The sequence below is a fragment of the Amblyomma americanum genome, chromosome 10 (assembly GCF_052857255.1).
Source record: "Amblyomma americanum isolate KBUSLIRL-KWMA chromosome 10, ASM5285725v1, whole genome shotgun sequence".
Lineage (NCBI taxonomy): Eukaryota > Metazoa > Arthropoda > Arachnida > Ixodida > Ixodidae > Amblyomma > Amblyomma americanum.
Window position 1 is genome coordinate 122,383,447 of NC_135506.1, and position 15,698 is coordinate 122,399,144.

The window sequence follows — 15,698 nt, forward strand, 5'->3', positions numbered from 1 at the left end:
AGCAGAAGGCGGTGACTTTACTTCGGAAGTTCAAGTAAGAAGGTGCAGCAAAGAAAGTGAAGGAAGCTGAACACTCGGTGCTAGAAATTTTCTTTAGTGCTAAGACGCACAAACCTGACGTTCCTTTCCGGGCAATCGTCTATGACCACAATTCATGGAAGTTGGTTGTGTCTGCTTATCTTTGCAAACATTTGTCGTCACTTTGCGTAAAGGATCCATTTCTCGTACCTAATTCGGAGGCAGTTGCTTAATTCCTTCGAAATAAGAGCCCGGAACTGTGCGCTGGTTTTAGCGGGGATGGGGTTGATTTGTTTTATTCTCTTCCACACTTTCAACTCATTCAGTATGTCCAGCAATGTATTACGGGGGACCATGATGAATGCGTGTTCCAAAATGAGTGTGGAATCACAATCGGATCTTTTTTGGAACTCTTATCTCACTACCTGAGAAACACGTTTTTTGAGTGGGATGGCCGACTTTATATGCAAAAATCTGGTGTGTGCATAGGTGCCAAGTCAGCTCCCTTTCTCAGCAACATTTATCTAAGCCGGGCTGATATGAATGTTGGGAGTAATTTAAGCGGTTGTTGCGTACGCATTTTCCGTTACGTGGTCGATTTTCTGGTGCCAGCTAGGTCCGTGAATCCCGATTTTGCGTCAAATGTTATTGATGTTTTTGCACGTAATGGTTCAGGACTGAGGGTCACACATGAAGTCCCTCAAGAAATAGTCTTGCAATTCCTTGATTCCAAATTGTCTTTCGAACCCAACCACGTCTGTTGGCAGTATTCCCCTAGGAGCGAAAAGCCCTTTTTGTATTACAAGTCCTTTCATTCGATGCTCGTAAAATGTGGTACCGTTACAGGATGCTTAGGCATGACAGTGAATAAATCTTGTCATAAAATGATGTGCAGCCTCTTAGCTCAGGCGGAACGATGTAGGGAAGCTGGTTTCCCGGACTCAATTCTCGTCTTGAGTGCAGACAAAGTCCTCCGTGCGCTGAAATCGTCTGCAAGTACCTCAAGGCAAAAAAGGGGTTCGGAAGAAGAAAGGTAGTGATTCTGCCATATTTTCACACATTGTCGCACCGGATTAAGAGAGTCAGGAGCAAGCATGGGATAAAAGTTCCATTTTCCGCTCATAGAAGACTAGAAACAATGGAAGTGGCGGTTCAAAGAATGCATGAGGGGCGCACAAGAAATACCTGCAACATGAATAATGAAAACAGATGTTCCCTGTAAGACTGGCCTTCGCATTGCTCTACGAATCCACGTGCAAATGCACGCCGTTTTTTGATAACAGTGATGCGTTGTTCGCTCCTGAGCAGCACACTGGAGAAGTAGCTGAAGACTTTCATATTATGAGAAAAAATAAAGGGCGCGAGAGTATACGCTATCTGTCATTTTTTCTCTTCGATAAATGATATTTCTGCATAGTGGATAGCGGTTCTGCTGATGCACACGTGCTTTTAACGCGGTTTTTCACCTTTTACCAGCACTAGGAGCTCACTGACACGGCGCATGTGCGCTGTTTTTTCCTCTGTGTGTATATACGACGTGCTTCTTCGTAATAAAAAATCAGTTGTAAGTTCAGCGCTGGCTTGTGTGTCTTGTCTCTTTCTTGGTCTGTCTGTGTTTGCGGTTTTGAACCACCATTATGAGTCAGCACCAACTAGGCCAATCTGCAGTTCTTCTACAGATCACCTCTCGTCTTGATCTGCAACACACTCTCGCACTGTGCATTGCACATCGTAGTCTTCATCAACGAATACTATATAAAGCCGTGCAGTCACATCCGTGCAAATCAAATGCGTACTATCTGTCCTTTCTTTAATTCATCGGCTTAAAGTATTGAGCATCACCACGCAATCGCCGCTCACCTCCTCTTTCCGTGGCGCATAAGAAAGTGAATGCTGCTATGGAGAGGGAAAAAAGAATGCGGTCCCAGAAAGCCAGAGACACTTTGGCTAAGTCTCCGTGTTTCGTGCCGTTCGTCCAGTCAAACCGATAGAACACGCAGGCAGCGCTGAAACCTATGACGACGACCCACAGCGCCGCTTCTGTGACCTGGATGGAGAAGACATTGCTGCGTTGGACTCCGTTCCGATTCCGTGAGATTTGACTTTGGAAAATTTTTGTGGCCCATCAGGCCCTCGAGACTTTCTTAAAGAAGTATAAATGTCTCCATTTGATGCTTAGGGGCCAAAAGGTACCGTGCCGTCACAAGTACGCAAAACCAGCATAGCTTGCAATAAACTTTCTGAATGAGCAAGAACGTGTATAGTCGCGGCCATAACAATACGGACCAGGCTGAGGCGATAATCTACACTCGCCTTCACCGTTTCCCTAGAGAAATTTAGGTGCCTGTAGCTACATATTGCCACACTGCTAACCCCTCGAGTGGCGTCGTACCGCGGTCGAACTCTGTTATCTACCACTTGACCAGCCTCCGGGATGCTGGGGTCTATAGCTGTTTTTCGTCTTCCACTCGCGGTCTCCCTGCTGTGTTGTGCGTCCGAGCAGATCAAAGCAAACCTGTCCTGTGCACGTCAACCATTATTCCGTGACAATATGCTTACAAATGCATCTAGTACGCTCGCACAAAGCAGAAGAAACCATCAAATCTCCGCAGCGCTACATGTGAGAAATTTTTAACACTAAAACATGCTTTATATTTTTCTGGCGGCGACCAGCAGGTGCCTTCACGAGAAATGGCTGCGGCTTTCAAAGTAGAGCAGTAGGCACACTGTCTGCGTAAATTTTCCTGTGATGTTCCCCACGCAAAACAAATTCTACATAAGTCAGCAGTGATGTGTCACTCGCCAAAATGACGCCACCAACTGAGTGCCTTGGGCGACTGGCAGCAGCCATCTATTAGGTGAGCGGACCTTCTGCTCTATTAATTATGGCCCGTTTATTGATCTTTTAAGAACTTGAGGGGACACTTAAGCTCGTCCTTAAGGGTATTGCGATAGCGTTAATGCAACAATGTATTTATTTATTTAGTTATTATACTCTCAGGGCAATTGTGGCATTCCAGAGGGGAGTGGTTAAAAAAAGTGAAATCAATTTTACAAACTGCAGTTAACGGAACAGGCAAAGTAAATACATGACTCCTGCATTGTGGCATTCCAGAGGGGAGTGGTTAAAAAAAGTGAAATCAATTTTACAAACTGCAGTTAACGGAACAGGCAAAGTAAATACATGACTCCTGCATTGTTAGCTAAGGCGTTCAGGAGAGATAAAAAGATAACACAATATAAAATGTATCATAGTTGAACAATGCTAGCTATAACGTTCTTGAATAATTGATGAACGGTGATGGTGGCCTTCGCAGAAGGAAGGTGATGTGCATGTGTGCGAAATTTGGCATTCTAGACTTTAATTCACAGATCCCTCGAAGTACTCATGCCACTTCTGGTGCGGAGTTGCAGCGGCTAAGCTGTGCGCCACTGTACTGCAATGACAGGTGCTGCCACCGATGGGGCTAGTGCCCCCCGGGTTTCTCTTCCCGAGCAACCTATTGCGACCAATAATTAATTTAAATGCCAGCTGCCGCGGTGGTCAGTTCGCTCACAGTCTGGTGGGCAGGTTTTGATGACGCCACAAGGTCACGTGACCTAAGTCATAGTTTGCTTCTTCGGCGAGATTTTTCGCTCACAACGACGACGGTGACGCCGAATTTTCCCCAGAACGGTAGCCTTAACGCTATAGCGTTAAACGCCCAGTTAAAGTACAAAGAAACAGCCCAGTATCTCCAGCGTAATGCTTACTATGCATTTATGAAGTAAATCTCGCTGCACAGGAAAGTTTCCTAAAAATCAGTCAATAATTTTTTAGAAATTTTTCAAATACCCAGGGCATTTTTTGTTTTTAGGAAATCGTGCGTATGTCCTCTGCATCCTGACCTAAAGTACGGTGCACAAAGTACGACACTCTCTTTACAGACCTGCACTGGCTTGTGGACAAGACGTACAGGGTGAATTCCGCAAGTGAACAACTCAGATTCGGAAACAAAGGAAGTTTTGTTCATTTTACAACACAAACCTTTATTCATTGCCATATATGACTGCCTTTTCTTGCTTAGAACTTTCAGGTTGTTCCCAGCTAATGCACCTACCTTTGAAATTTTCTCGCTCTTGAACTTTTCCACCACGTAAAAGGTGATGCAACCGCCGAAGTAGCAAACGGCGTGGTAGGTGGGAAGCATGTAGACGTCGCTCAGCATCTTCAAGTAGTCACTAGAATTCATTGGAGTAATCAGAGAGTTAGCGACAAACCTGACATAATTCTGTTCGGTCCGCAGAGGCCGCAGTGTATGATAGATTGCATGGACGATCGCAATATGTGCCTTTTTCGCAAGTTCTAGGTCAAATTAAATTAAGGTTATTCTCAACATCTGTATACACTGAAATTCTTCCCTTGTCGTGTTTATTCCAGCTATCGTACATCAACAAATTTTTGAGCTTAAGAGAGATACAGGTGCTCGCGCGTAAATTTCGCTGATCTCTCGAGATACGCAGACAGAGTACCGAAATGTGCAGCAGTCATTGCATTACCAAGAACAGAAACTAGGAACAAGTTCTGCGCCTGGAGAGGTGTGGCATTTCAGCTACTATATAGCTGACACAAGGCTGTTGTTCTGGTTTATGGTTTTACGGGGGTTTAACGTCCCAAAGCGACTCAGGCTATGAGGGACACCGTAGTGAAGGCTTCCGGAAATTTTGACCACCTGGGGTTCTTTAACGTGCACTGACATCGCACAGCACACGGGCCTCTAGAATTTCGCCTCCATCGAAATTCGACCGCCGTGGCCGGGATCGAGCCCGCGTCGTTAGGGCCAGCAGCCGAGCGCCGTAACCACTCAGCCACCGCGGCGGCTGGCTGTTGTTCTCTTTCGAAACTGTTGAGCATTACTCTACAATGCTTCATATTCATTTTAAACCACAGTTCTGCTTTGCCAGAGACCTCCCTCATGCTTTGAAGTTGGTCCCCTAAGTTACTCAGCTAGGCGATGACATCAGCAAATCGGGCATTAGAAAAGCATTCTCCATTTACTTTTATCGCCAGAAGCTTTTCCACTGCAGTTATCTAAATACCTTCCGCAAACATCTCGGAAAAAACAGCCCAAAAAGACGGCGGATGAAGAAAGAGAAGACACCACCAACGCTGACTTGCAACTTTCTTGCTGAATTTTTTTTCCGGTGAAAGAATGAAGAACCCTTGTTTTTCAGAAAGGAGGGTACTCATGCCTTCGGTCACCAAGTCGCCGACAATTTCCTTTACCCATCCTGATGGCTCTGGTCTTGTAGGACTTGCATCCACAAGGTTGAAGCCAGCGTCTTGGCACATACGCAGAGGTTAAGGGACGCCTCTGTTCCAGACGCGACTCTGGCTCAAATTTGAGAGAGAATCTTAGCAAAAATGGGAAAAATTAGTTCAGTTCTGGGGGAGAAATTTAATGGAGTGCGCAAAAGAATCCCCTCAATTCCTTACGTCTATGGCATTTTACGACGGATCACAAATGTAGGAGCGAGGTATGTAGTGCAAATCGTCTTCAACGCAATAAATATAGCTCGGCAAATTACGCAGTGCTGCGCGCGGCGACCTTGAGTATGATGGTGATAATGCGGGGTGTGTGTGCACGGTAGTTCACGATTATATCTGACTTAATTATGCGGCAGCATAGATAATGCGCTCGTCAATAGCCGCCTTGCCAGTCAATTTTCTTTCTTCCCTCTCATCGTGGCCACTTGTCATTCTTGGCTTGGCTTTCCTTAGCAAGCCGATTTCTATGTGGGCAACTACAATGGGCTCGAGTTAGACGACGAGTCAAAAGACTCTTGTACAGTCTGCACCCCCCTTGTGTACAGAGCTCGGGCGGTGCACTTGCCTGCAAGAAAATTCATATCTTTTCTCAGCCTCTAGGGTTTAGAGGTAATATTTGCGCGGAAGTAGTGCCAGATAGACCCGCAAACAAAGTAGTCACGAGCACGTTTCCCGGAAATTAGGGGCTGCTCTTTAATTTAAATTTTTGTTACCAGGTACGCACTGCTAGAGCGCTCTACACAAGGGTGACGCGGACTGTACGGGGTACCTCTTCGATGCGGAAAAAATACGTCGGCCAGACTGGTCGGCCAGAATTCCGCGCATTGCCGATAGTGCCCCAAAAATGTTTTCTGCATTTACGGAAGACCGACAACTTTTATCCACGCCAAGTAACCAAGAATTTGTGCCCGATCATCTTCCTTTTTCTTGAAAGAAATCATGGTTTAGCGCGTCGCTATCGTAAATAAGCCCATCTCGTTTTTGATGAAAAATTTGTTCTCGTGCCACGGTCACAAATGATTGCGTAATCTAGTCGAACAAGAAAATTTCTAACATAAAAATTTGGACGCATGGCTAAGAAATGTTAGCGTTAATAAATGGCAAAGTGTTCCTGTATATCATCAGCAGATTGGAACCACCTTCCCGGATCGACAGCCTACAATCAAGACAACCTGCGCTTCAGTAACAGTTTAGCTAGCAATGTATACTAAGGCTCACAACAATTGTACTTATTATTCTCCATTACCTTCGTTTACGATAGTTACCTTTGTTTGGTCTCTTATCTTGCGTTTACAACTTATGCTTACTTTTACTTATTGTATAACTAGGAACATGACGCTTGTATGTTAATTTTTGTTCTCTTTGTATAAGTTATAATCACTACCCTCTGAAATTCCTCGGCTCTAACGGTATCAATAATAAATAAATAAATAAATAAATAAATAAATAAATAAATAAATAAATAAATAAACAATGACTTTAAAATAAAGAAAACTGCAGGGGACACGTAAGCTCCAGCCTTAAGGGTATGGCGCAAGAACGTTAATAGGTTAATGCCCATGCATACGGAATTGTTCATTCTGGGATCTACACTCATAGACCCCGGGGAATCCTCATACCACTCCTCGCTCTATGCCGCAGTGGTTAAGCGATGCGCTACTGCCGCTCGATGGCAGGCGCTGCCATCGGCGGGGCTTGTGCGACCCAGGTTGCTTTTCCCGAGAAATATTTTGCGACTAGTTAATTTAACTGCCATCTCACGCCACGGTGGTCAGTTTGTTCACAGTCCGGAGGGCAGGGTGTAAGGTTGCCACAACGTCATACGACCTAGCTGGCCCACCTAGGTCACGTGACGCACCTTTGCATCTTTCCGGGCTACTTCTTGTGTGGTAGAGTAACCTGCACTCAGTGGGCATTTTGCGCCTGCTGCCGGTGCGAGTGCGGGTCGGGGGTAGTCCTCGATTCGGACAAGGCGGACTCCAGCGGGCTGACTCAGAGTGAGGCTCGAGCCTCATCCATCGGTCTCGTTTTTATTCGCTTCTTTGTTTTCTACACGACCTGAGAAAATAGTTGTAACTATTACGGTCAGAATAAAAATAATTGTTAAACATATTATTACCATGGTTTCGAACTTTTTTGGCTGTTTCATACTGAAGGAAAAATAAAAAGATTTCTTCTGATGTCTTCATATGTAAAAGTACAATCTCTTTTATTTATTTAAAATATAATGAAGGTAATGCTTGAAAAATTTCATTTCCTACAAATGTTCTTGCTAGAATAGATTCTTCTATCATTCAAGAACATAGCATGGCGGCCACAGAAAACAACCTGGTATAAAGTTTACCAGAGCAACACTATACACCCTGATATTTTAAAGAAGACCCAGATTGTCGAGGGCAATCTGTGGGTAAGTTAGTTGGAATGGCCATAATGAGACGTGCAGAGATCTGGTGGATTCATACATTATCAAAAAAAGATGCGGGCAGGTGCGTCGCAGACTCCTGTAAGATTTGAAGACAGACATTGCTTCATCTCGATATTTTTTTTGTTCCAGGGCATAGTAATATGCGGAGGTTCTGTAACAGTGTCTTGTGAAAGAAAATGCAAGCCCTATGTTCTTTTTTATTTAAGCTCTATCAGAAGCCTTTGTTTCCTTGTTCTGTGAATCAGCCGATCATTTGATAGTCAGCGCTGGTGTTGTTTGGGTCTCGGCCGTTTGTTGATGTTTTTTATACTCAGGGAGAATGAGTATTGACCAGCTTGCATGATTTTCTGTTGATCTCATCTGTGCTCTTTCCGCCACCTCGCTATCCTTTACAATCAATAAGGACATGGCTTACGCTCCTTCTGCAAGCCATGTACACGCCATTTGTCCACGTTGAGTGGGGCGGTTGTACTTACTCGTACGTTTCTGTCAGGTGCACTATGACCGGCGAATACCTTGTCCCGTACATCTGCCATGCCGTGAAGGAGCTGCCCGCTATGGACAGCAAAGCCAGGCTGGCTATGATGAAGCGCTTTCTGGAGAGCATGAAAAGAAAACGCGAGATGAAGATTGCGGATTTGTTTGGCGCAAGGGCATCTATGGCGAAATAGCGCCATGGCACAAGGCATTTTCGACTTCTCAAGGTGGGGTCGAAGAGGCATTTCCCAAGCATTTCACCCTGATTAAGCCGAGCACCAGACCAGGGGAACCTTGTACCCATTGTATCACCGGTGGCTACCCAGCGGCACTGGGGATCGAGCCCCTCACCTCCCGTATGCGAGGCGGATGCTCAACCATTTGACCACCGCTGCGGTTGTAGGAAAGCGGGCGAGATGAAGTATTTGCATTCGCGTTACTTGTGCTATAACATGCATAAAATATAAAATATCTGAATCGGGGAGTGCTCCTCATACAATATCGCCTCATGCTGTTGCTTCAAACACCCTTGTCCGCGCCTAGTGTACGACTAGTGCGATCATGTCTGGAGGACATAACGCTACGCCAGCTCGCTTTCGTGCAAGAAAGTAAACATACTGTACGCATAATATTTGGAGAGAGCACTGTATAAATGATTAAACCGGCTCTGCTGTGACGATTCCTGTTGTTGTCGCTAAAAGTTCTTATTACATCATCCATTTTATCACAAGTGGCCCCCTGTAGTTCAATATAGGGCTTCTTTCTGTATTAGAACGTATTTATCTGTAATTCCACGCAGTTGAAGAAATAAATAAACTTCAAACTTCATCAAGTGCGGTCCTGCAAGTATGCCTTAAAATATGCCAAACAATGAGTACTTCGACCTCCGAACCTCATGGTGGTGTTGCCGGAAGTAGTTAAGGGACATTTAGGGCGAATTGTTACGGCAGCACCAGTGTTCGTCGACCCAGATATGTTTAGCTAAAGAACAAGAAATTTCAGAGCTGTCTACAAGAGCGAACTTGAGGAAGTCTAGGAGCTCAGTGTTGCCATCTTTGATATCCTTGAAGATGAAAACGTGATACGGGTAAAAAAAAATGCTCCGTTAGCACCTTCCAGAAGGAAGACAATGAGCTGCCTTGACATATTGTGGGATGTGGACTGGAACATTCATATTCAAATGCCCTGCCAAGACACGCGCCTGCATCTGTTTTTGGCGGTGACAAACCAATCCCTTGCACAAATACGGCTTGCAAATAATCGCGCACGTTATATGTGGTCTTGAACAAAAGTTTAAAAGATGCGAGTTTGCGAAAAAGGAGTTGTTCCTGTGCGGTGAGGCAAAAGAACTATATGGCAAGCATAGTAGCACGAGGGTACATCCGATAGAACGTACACCTGCCCAGCTTACTAGCGTGACAATGCAGATATAGCTTTTAATTTTGCTTCCCGTAAACGTTCGCACATGACTACATATACGGTCCAACTCTCATTTATTTTATAAAGTTGCGCTTTGACACGTGGCGTATATACAGAGAAAGGCAATATTTCAGCAATACTGCTGAACGTCATTGCTCTTAAGTGTGGGCCGAAAAATTTATACACTAAGAAAATACATCACTTTTTCGGTGTACAAGTGTCTTATGGCTGTCGCGCAACGCCTAACGGTCACGTGTCTTGGTAGTGGACACGTTTGGCTGCTTCTTAGATCACAAGAAATGAACTCAGACATTATTCCCTCCTTCAGGGAGAAAAGGAGGTGACAAATGAAAGCTGCTTAATTGCGACTTGAAGAAGCCAGGCCCCCACTGTGTCCTCAGTTTATTTTCCGACACGTACACCAGATCGACAAACGACACGCGGAGAGCAGAGCGGGGAAAAAGTGGCGTGCTATGCACCTTGGTCCCCCTTCCCCTCCTTAAATTTGGCAAGCCGAAACTGCAAAACAGCTCAATAAAAACAGACATTGCATAGCGCGTTTAAGATATTTCATCAGTTGGAAAGGACAAAATAAATAAGAAAAAAAAAGAAAACCAGGATGAAAGCGAACTAAAGGTAAACAATCTTTTACCTCAACTGAACATTGCATGCAAGACATGGCAGGGAGTTCGTCCAAAAGTAAGGTTAAATAAACTTAAGTGCACGCAGAAGACTGGATAGAAACATGTGCAGACCATAGTTGGTACAGAAGAAAGGTACATACCAGAGCTCACTAAACCTCGCGGAGCGGGACAAAGCATTCTCTTTGAGGTGAATTGTGTTCAACAAATTTTTAATGCATTTATGTAGTTCATGTTTCAGTGACGTTAGCAGCAGATACTCATAGATGAGGTCTACTTTTATGACGTTGAAGTTTTTAAATAAAGGAGCACTGTGAGCATCATATAGTTCATTTGCAACGACAGGTCTGAAGAAACTGCACCTTATGAAGTCATTGTTTTGTTCCATTTCCTCAAACTAGATGACAATATTGAATATGTGATCGAAACAGCGAGTTGTATAACATGGGCATTAATGATAAAGGTAGTAGCTGCTGGCATCTTCTTAAGATGCCTAGTACTATATATCCTCAGCTTAGTAAATAGATAATCAGTGTAACAGTTCCAAGCCATTTGTTCGTGGAAGCAGCTTCGTGAACCCATTCATCTTGTATGGTGCCCCGACATCTTTTCGTTATTGCAACCTAGTATTAAAAGCCATGCCAATGAACGTTGCAGCCCAGCTGACTTGCTGGTCGTTCGTGCATTGCCCCAAGGCTAGACACGTCGTGGAGCATGAGTGCAATAGAAGAGTTTGCTCCTTACGAAAGTTTTCGGCCGTCATTTACCTATAGGCCTTTCTGGGTCGCGCGATGAATCATGGCATTTACTCACTATCGAACACCATACAGTGGAAGCTGGACCGAACTTTACAAGTTTTAGCAAAACCTGCCGTGAAAGAGACAGCAAATACCGTCAGTCCTGTTGCTCAGAAAGCCGCTTGACGCCGCTATCGCGCGTCCTGCTTTTGAACGGTTGAAATACCTCGAAGCTGATTACTCGAAGTATGAGCGCTAACTCACAGAACGTTGCATGAAAACTTGAATAATCGCACTCCATGCAACATGAATAAACAGCAGTCAGAGAAATCTACAACACTCTCGTGTCAACAGTTATAAATGAGCGCAGATTCACTGAGTTAAGTTAGCACAGGGTAGTCTGATTTCTTGTGTAATTAAAAACACCTTAAATTTAACGAAAAAATAACCTGTAGCAGTATCTCCATGAGAATCAATCGCGAAGAAATAAATGTCTATAAGATGCCGTATATTCTTTTCGAGGGCAATAAGCAAGTATTCTTGAGACGCACACACTGCATGTAGCGGGACGTCTAGAAACTTAAATTTACGGAAGATTTAACCGTATACGCAGCGTCCAGTGTAACTCTTGCCATGTACAGAAATTTATTCACAAGATGGACGCCAGACATTTCCCAAATGCGACAAATACACATTGAAGACGCTTTTTAGGCGCCTACATTGTACAACGTGCTCTTATTTTCTCGCAGTAGAGTTCTCGGTGGGCCCCTTTTAGGTTCTACCTGAAAAAGAAAATCTCGCGGAACTGCTTTCTCTGTCTCTGAATTTTACTGACCGCATACTAAGAATATTACTCGCTGCTGTAATCATTTAAATCAATGGCACCACGGCCAAATAGCTCACCCATGTAGCTGATGAACGAGGAGAGCGAGAAAGAACAGCTGGTAGTCTGCCGAGATGTACCACGTGTGAGCGTTGAGACCCTAAGAGGAACGGAACGGGTTATGTTGCAGCGCAGACTTATGGCATGCAGAGAAGAATGACAACCTCGCCACTCGCTTCAGTGTAACAGAACGAGCTCAACCACTGGTACGCGAAGGAAACTGTCATAAATGAGAACAATAAAGCTGAGAGCTACGCTAAAGTATTCCCGAAAACATGGGGATTGAGATTCTGAATTCCTTACAGTAATGAAATGAAATGAAATGAAATTGAACTTTATTCCGTCGAGGCAGAAAGGGACTCGAACAAAAGTGAAAACGTATCACTTGACGTGGTTCGAGCCCCCATTTACAAGGCATACAGCAGTTGCACATTTACTTGAAGTTACTTGACAGTTACTTCCTTGCTTACTTACTGTGACAGTTACGAATGACCGTTACTTGAAGCCTCACGGCACTGCTTATAAAGCTAAACTGGGACTCGGTTAAAAATACGCCGTTTAAATTAAAACTTATACGTTCTCACCACGATGACTGATTTTCCTACGGGTAAGAAGCAATTTAAAGTGTGATTGTCTCTAATTGGCTTTACTACGGCTTTCTCACGGGGTTCTGCGTTTCTTGTTCTATCTTTCTAACCTTCATCCATCTGCAAAGGTTTGCTACAGAGCGACAGGTGGCGCCTGAAGAGCTGTCGAAACAGCTCCTCGCCAATGTGCGAGACGTGTTAATATTTTAAACTACAGAATACCTGTCCACAGTTGTTTTATGGACTTGTAGCCACTAGCGCAGCAGCCGCGTACGAATGACACAATGACGGAGACACTATAGATTGCAGTCACAGCACGAAGGAAACCGATAGCTTAGCTCGACAGGCGCGCTCCGATAGGATGAGTGATACTAACTTTCCAGAGAAACTCGCAGTGTTGTCGCAACGCTTCACTATGTTAGGAGAATTGACGCCCTTTCCTGATGATAGAGATGCTCAGCAATCTCACCAAGGTCCTAAGGCATTTGGATGGAAAGGTGGGGAGAACCGCCAGCAGTATATTCTTCATGCTGAGCAAATATTTTTGGCAGTTTCAATCAAAAGACTAAAGACGAGCGGCATACAAAGCGCAGTCTAGGCAATTCTGTAATGCTCACGGAAGCTGCCACCAACGTCCGTGCTCGTCAAGAACATTAACGCCCTTATATTTTAACTAGAGGTTGCATTTATCCGTTTTCCTTTCTGATAACTAGGTGTACTTTTTTGCTGTTTATTTCAGAAAACATTTTATTGGATTATTTTTCTTAAAGAATTCACTTTTTAATTTGGTGACATATGGGGCAAACCTGTGCGCTAAAAAGTCGTGGAAAGTTTTTTTTTGTTGGCTTTTTACCAACAGCAGTTAATACACGGATAATTAACGCACAAATGGTCGTGTTCAGAGCAGTGGTTGAGATATGAGATACTATAGCCGTAAAAAAAGTGACAGCGTAGAAGTCAAGTAAACATGATGAGTTTGACTGGTTCTCATCTTCATCATGTACCAACTGGCCGAGATTTTTACTCTTCTATGGTGACCAGGCCATAATGCAAAAACGTAGAGCGAATTTTATTTCTTATAAAGACTGTATTGCGCAAAAAGCAAAATAAAAAATAACGAGAAAAACAATTGAAAGCAACAGATGAGTTCCAAAAATGTACGTGTACTTCACCTAGGCTAGATGAGCCGCGGCTTTCTCTATCGCCGCCTTTTCTACAGAATAACGTTATCTGATTGTGGTGATAAATACAAGCGTGTTTGTTGCTTGTGACACATTGCTCACTCCTCCATTCACGGGATAATGTAAAAGTAGCACACGGTTCACAAGAACTAAGTATCGGATCGAAGGGCTTCTGATCCCGTAGTCCGCGTGATGGTGGCTGCAATACAACTGCGTCTGGAGGCCCTGTCTGCACCCGACCTGTATGTAAGCAGCGCAGCAACGCCCGAATATATCTTGCTGCAATACTTATTGCAACTATCCCTTTCCACCTCGTTCCCAGGGTTTTGCACTTTATATATTTTCTTTTGTGCCCGTTCGGAGCTCGTACTGAGCAGCCATCAACATGTGGCACCGATTTATAAGACACTGGCCATTTTCCGGCTAAAAGATAATTTCAACAGGCGAAATGGGCGTAATTTATCATTGTCTTTTTTTCCGGCTTAAACCGAAACCTTGAACGCCTAGACATATAGTAGGATGGAAACTCGAGAGAGTTGGTATAAGTGCATTTTGGGTCGAGCGCAGTGAAACAGCGCAAAGGCGCTCGTTTGTTTTGTTTCCTTGTTCATTTTGTCGTACTTCCGCTTGCGAGGTTCCACCCAGTATGCCCTTACCCTATCATGCTTTCGATCGAAAGTGCTTCCTCTGTTTCAGAGCTCTCAGTTTTCATAGATTTCTGTGGTTAGGTTTTTAAAAAAGCCATCCAAAATAATAACAACCAAAGAATTGAGCGAGCTCTTTTGTTGTTACACACACAGAGCTTATGTGCATCAACTCTGTTGATTGCGCATTTTTTCTTGGTATTGCAGCAAAAATTCAGGTCCCATTTCTGTCCTACATACAGAAGCAAAGCGCAAGCGCAGACCATGAAAACCTTCTATGCCTTGGCCAGTAGGCAATCAAAAGGCGACGTTCCTAAGAGTTCTAGTTACGGGCGCTGATAGCGCCACGTTGGGACATGGATGTACTCACGTAAGTCAGCTCCGCAAACATGTTCCGGACGTTGAACACAAGGGCCCACCAGTGGCCTTGCACATCTGCGTAGAACTTGTCGTACACAGCTGCCGTGGTGGGACCCGTCACAAAAAGCGGCAGCAGGGAGAAGCAGCAGGCAAAAAACACCAGGGGCAGCACAAGCCTGTCATAACACGAAGTGCACCGGTGTCCACCATCGTTATATCACTCAAAGTATTAAAAGAGAAATTATTCATCAGACTAACACGCAGAGAAAAATTATTATTATCATCATCACTACCAGCCTGACTGGGCTTATTTCAAGGCTAATGCCTCTTCAAAATCTCTCTAATTAACCCTGTCCTGTGCCAGCTGCGTCACTCTATCCCCCGCAAACTTCTTAACCTCATCCGCCAACCTAACCTTCTGCCGCCCTCTGCTACGCTTGCCTCTACTTGGAATTCACTCCGTTAACCTTAAGGACCAGCGGTTATCTTGCCTTGGCATTACATGCCCTGCCCAAACCCATTTCTCCCTCTTGATTTCGACAAGCATGTCGTAAACCGTTTTTTGTTCCCTCACCCACTCTTCCCGCTTCCGGTCTCTTAACGTTAAACCTATTCTTTTCATTTCAGATCTTGCTGCGTTGTTCCTAATTCAACCCTTTTCGTTAGCCTCCACATTTCTGCCTCGTAGGTGAGAACCGGTTAGGTACAGCTGTTATATATTTTCTCTTGAGGGATTTCGGTCAACCGCCATTCATGATCTGAGAGAACCTGCCAAATGCTCTGCACCCTATTCTTATTCTTCCAATTATTTTACTCTTGTGTTCCGCATCTGCGGTCAGTGCCCACCCCAAGTAGACGTATTCTTTTACTCCTTCCAGCCTGTCGCTACCAATTCTAAACTGCTGTTCTCTTCCGAGACTGTTGAATGCCACTTTGTTGAACGCCACTTTGGCTTTCTGCATTTTAATTCCAGTTCCACTGTTCTGCACTGCCTGCCTAAATTATTCATCACGCTTTA

At 44.4% G+C, this 15,698-nt stretch overlaps 1 protein-coding gene across 1 annotated transcript in view; it reads right to left on the bottom strand.

The window, feature by feature from the left end:
• Positions 1-15,698, bottom strand: part of LOC144106477 (O-acyltransferase like protein-like) — a 134,090-nt gene that overhangs the window by 16,684 nt on the left and 101,708 nt on the right. Inside the window, exons 9-13 of the mRNA XM_077639293.1 lie at positions 14,691-14,856; positions 11,929-12,008; positions 8,228-8,347; positions 4,119-4,239; positions 1,879-2,065 (exon numbers count right to left, since the gene is read on the bottom strand). Coding sequence (XP_077495419.1) covers positions 1,879-2,065; positions 4,119-4,239; positions 8,228-8,347; positions 11,929-12,008; positions 14,691-14,856 — 674 coding nt within the window. The remainder of the gene's footprint in view (positions 1-1,878; positions 2,066-4,118; positions 4,240-8,227; positions 8,348-11,928; positions 12,009-14,690; positions 14,857-15,698) is intronic.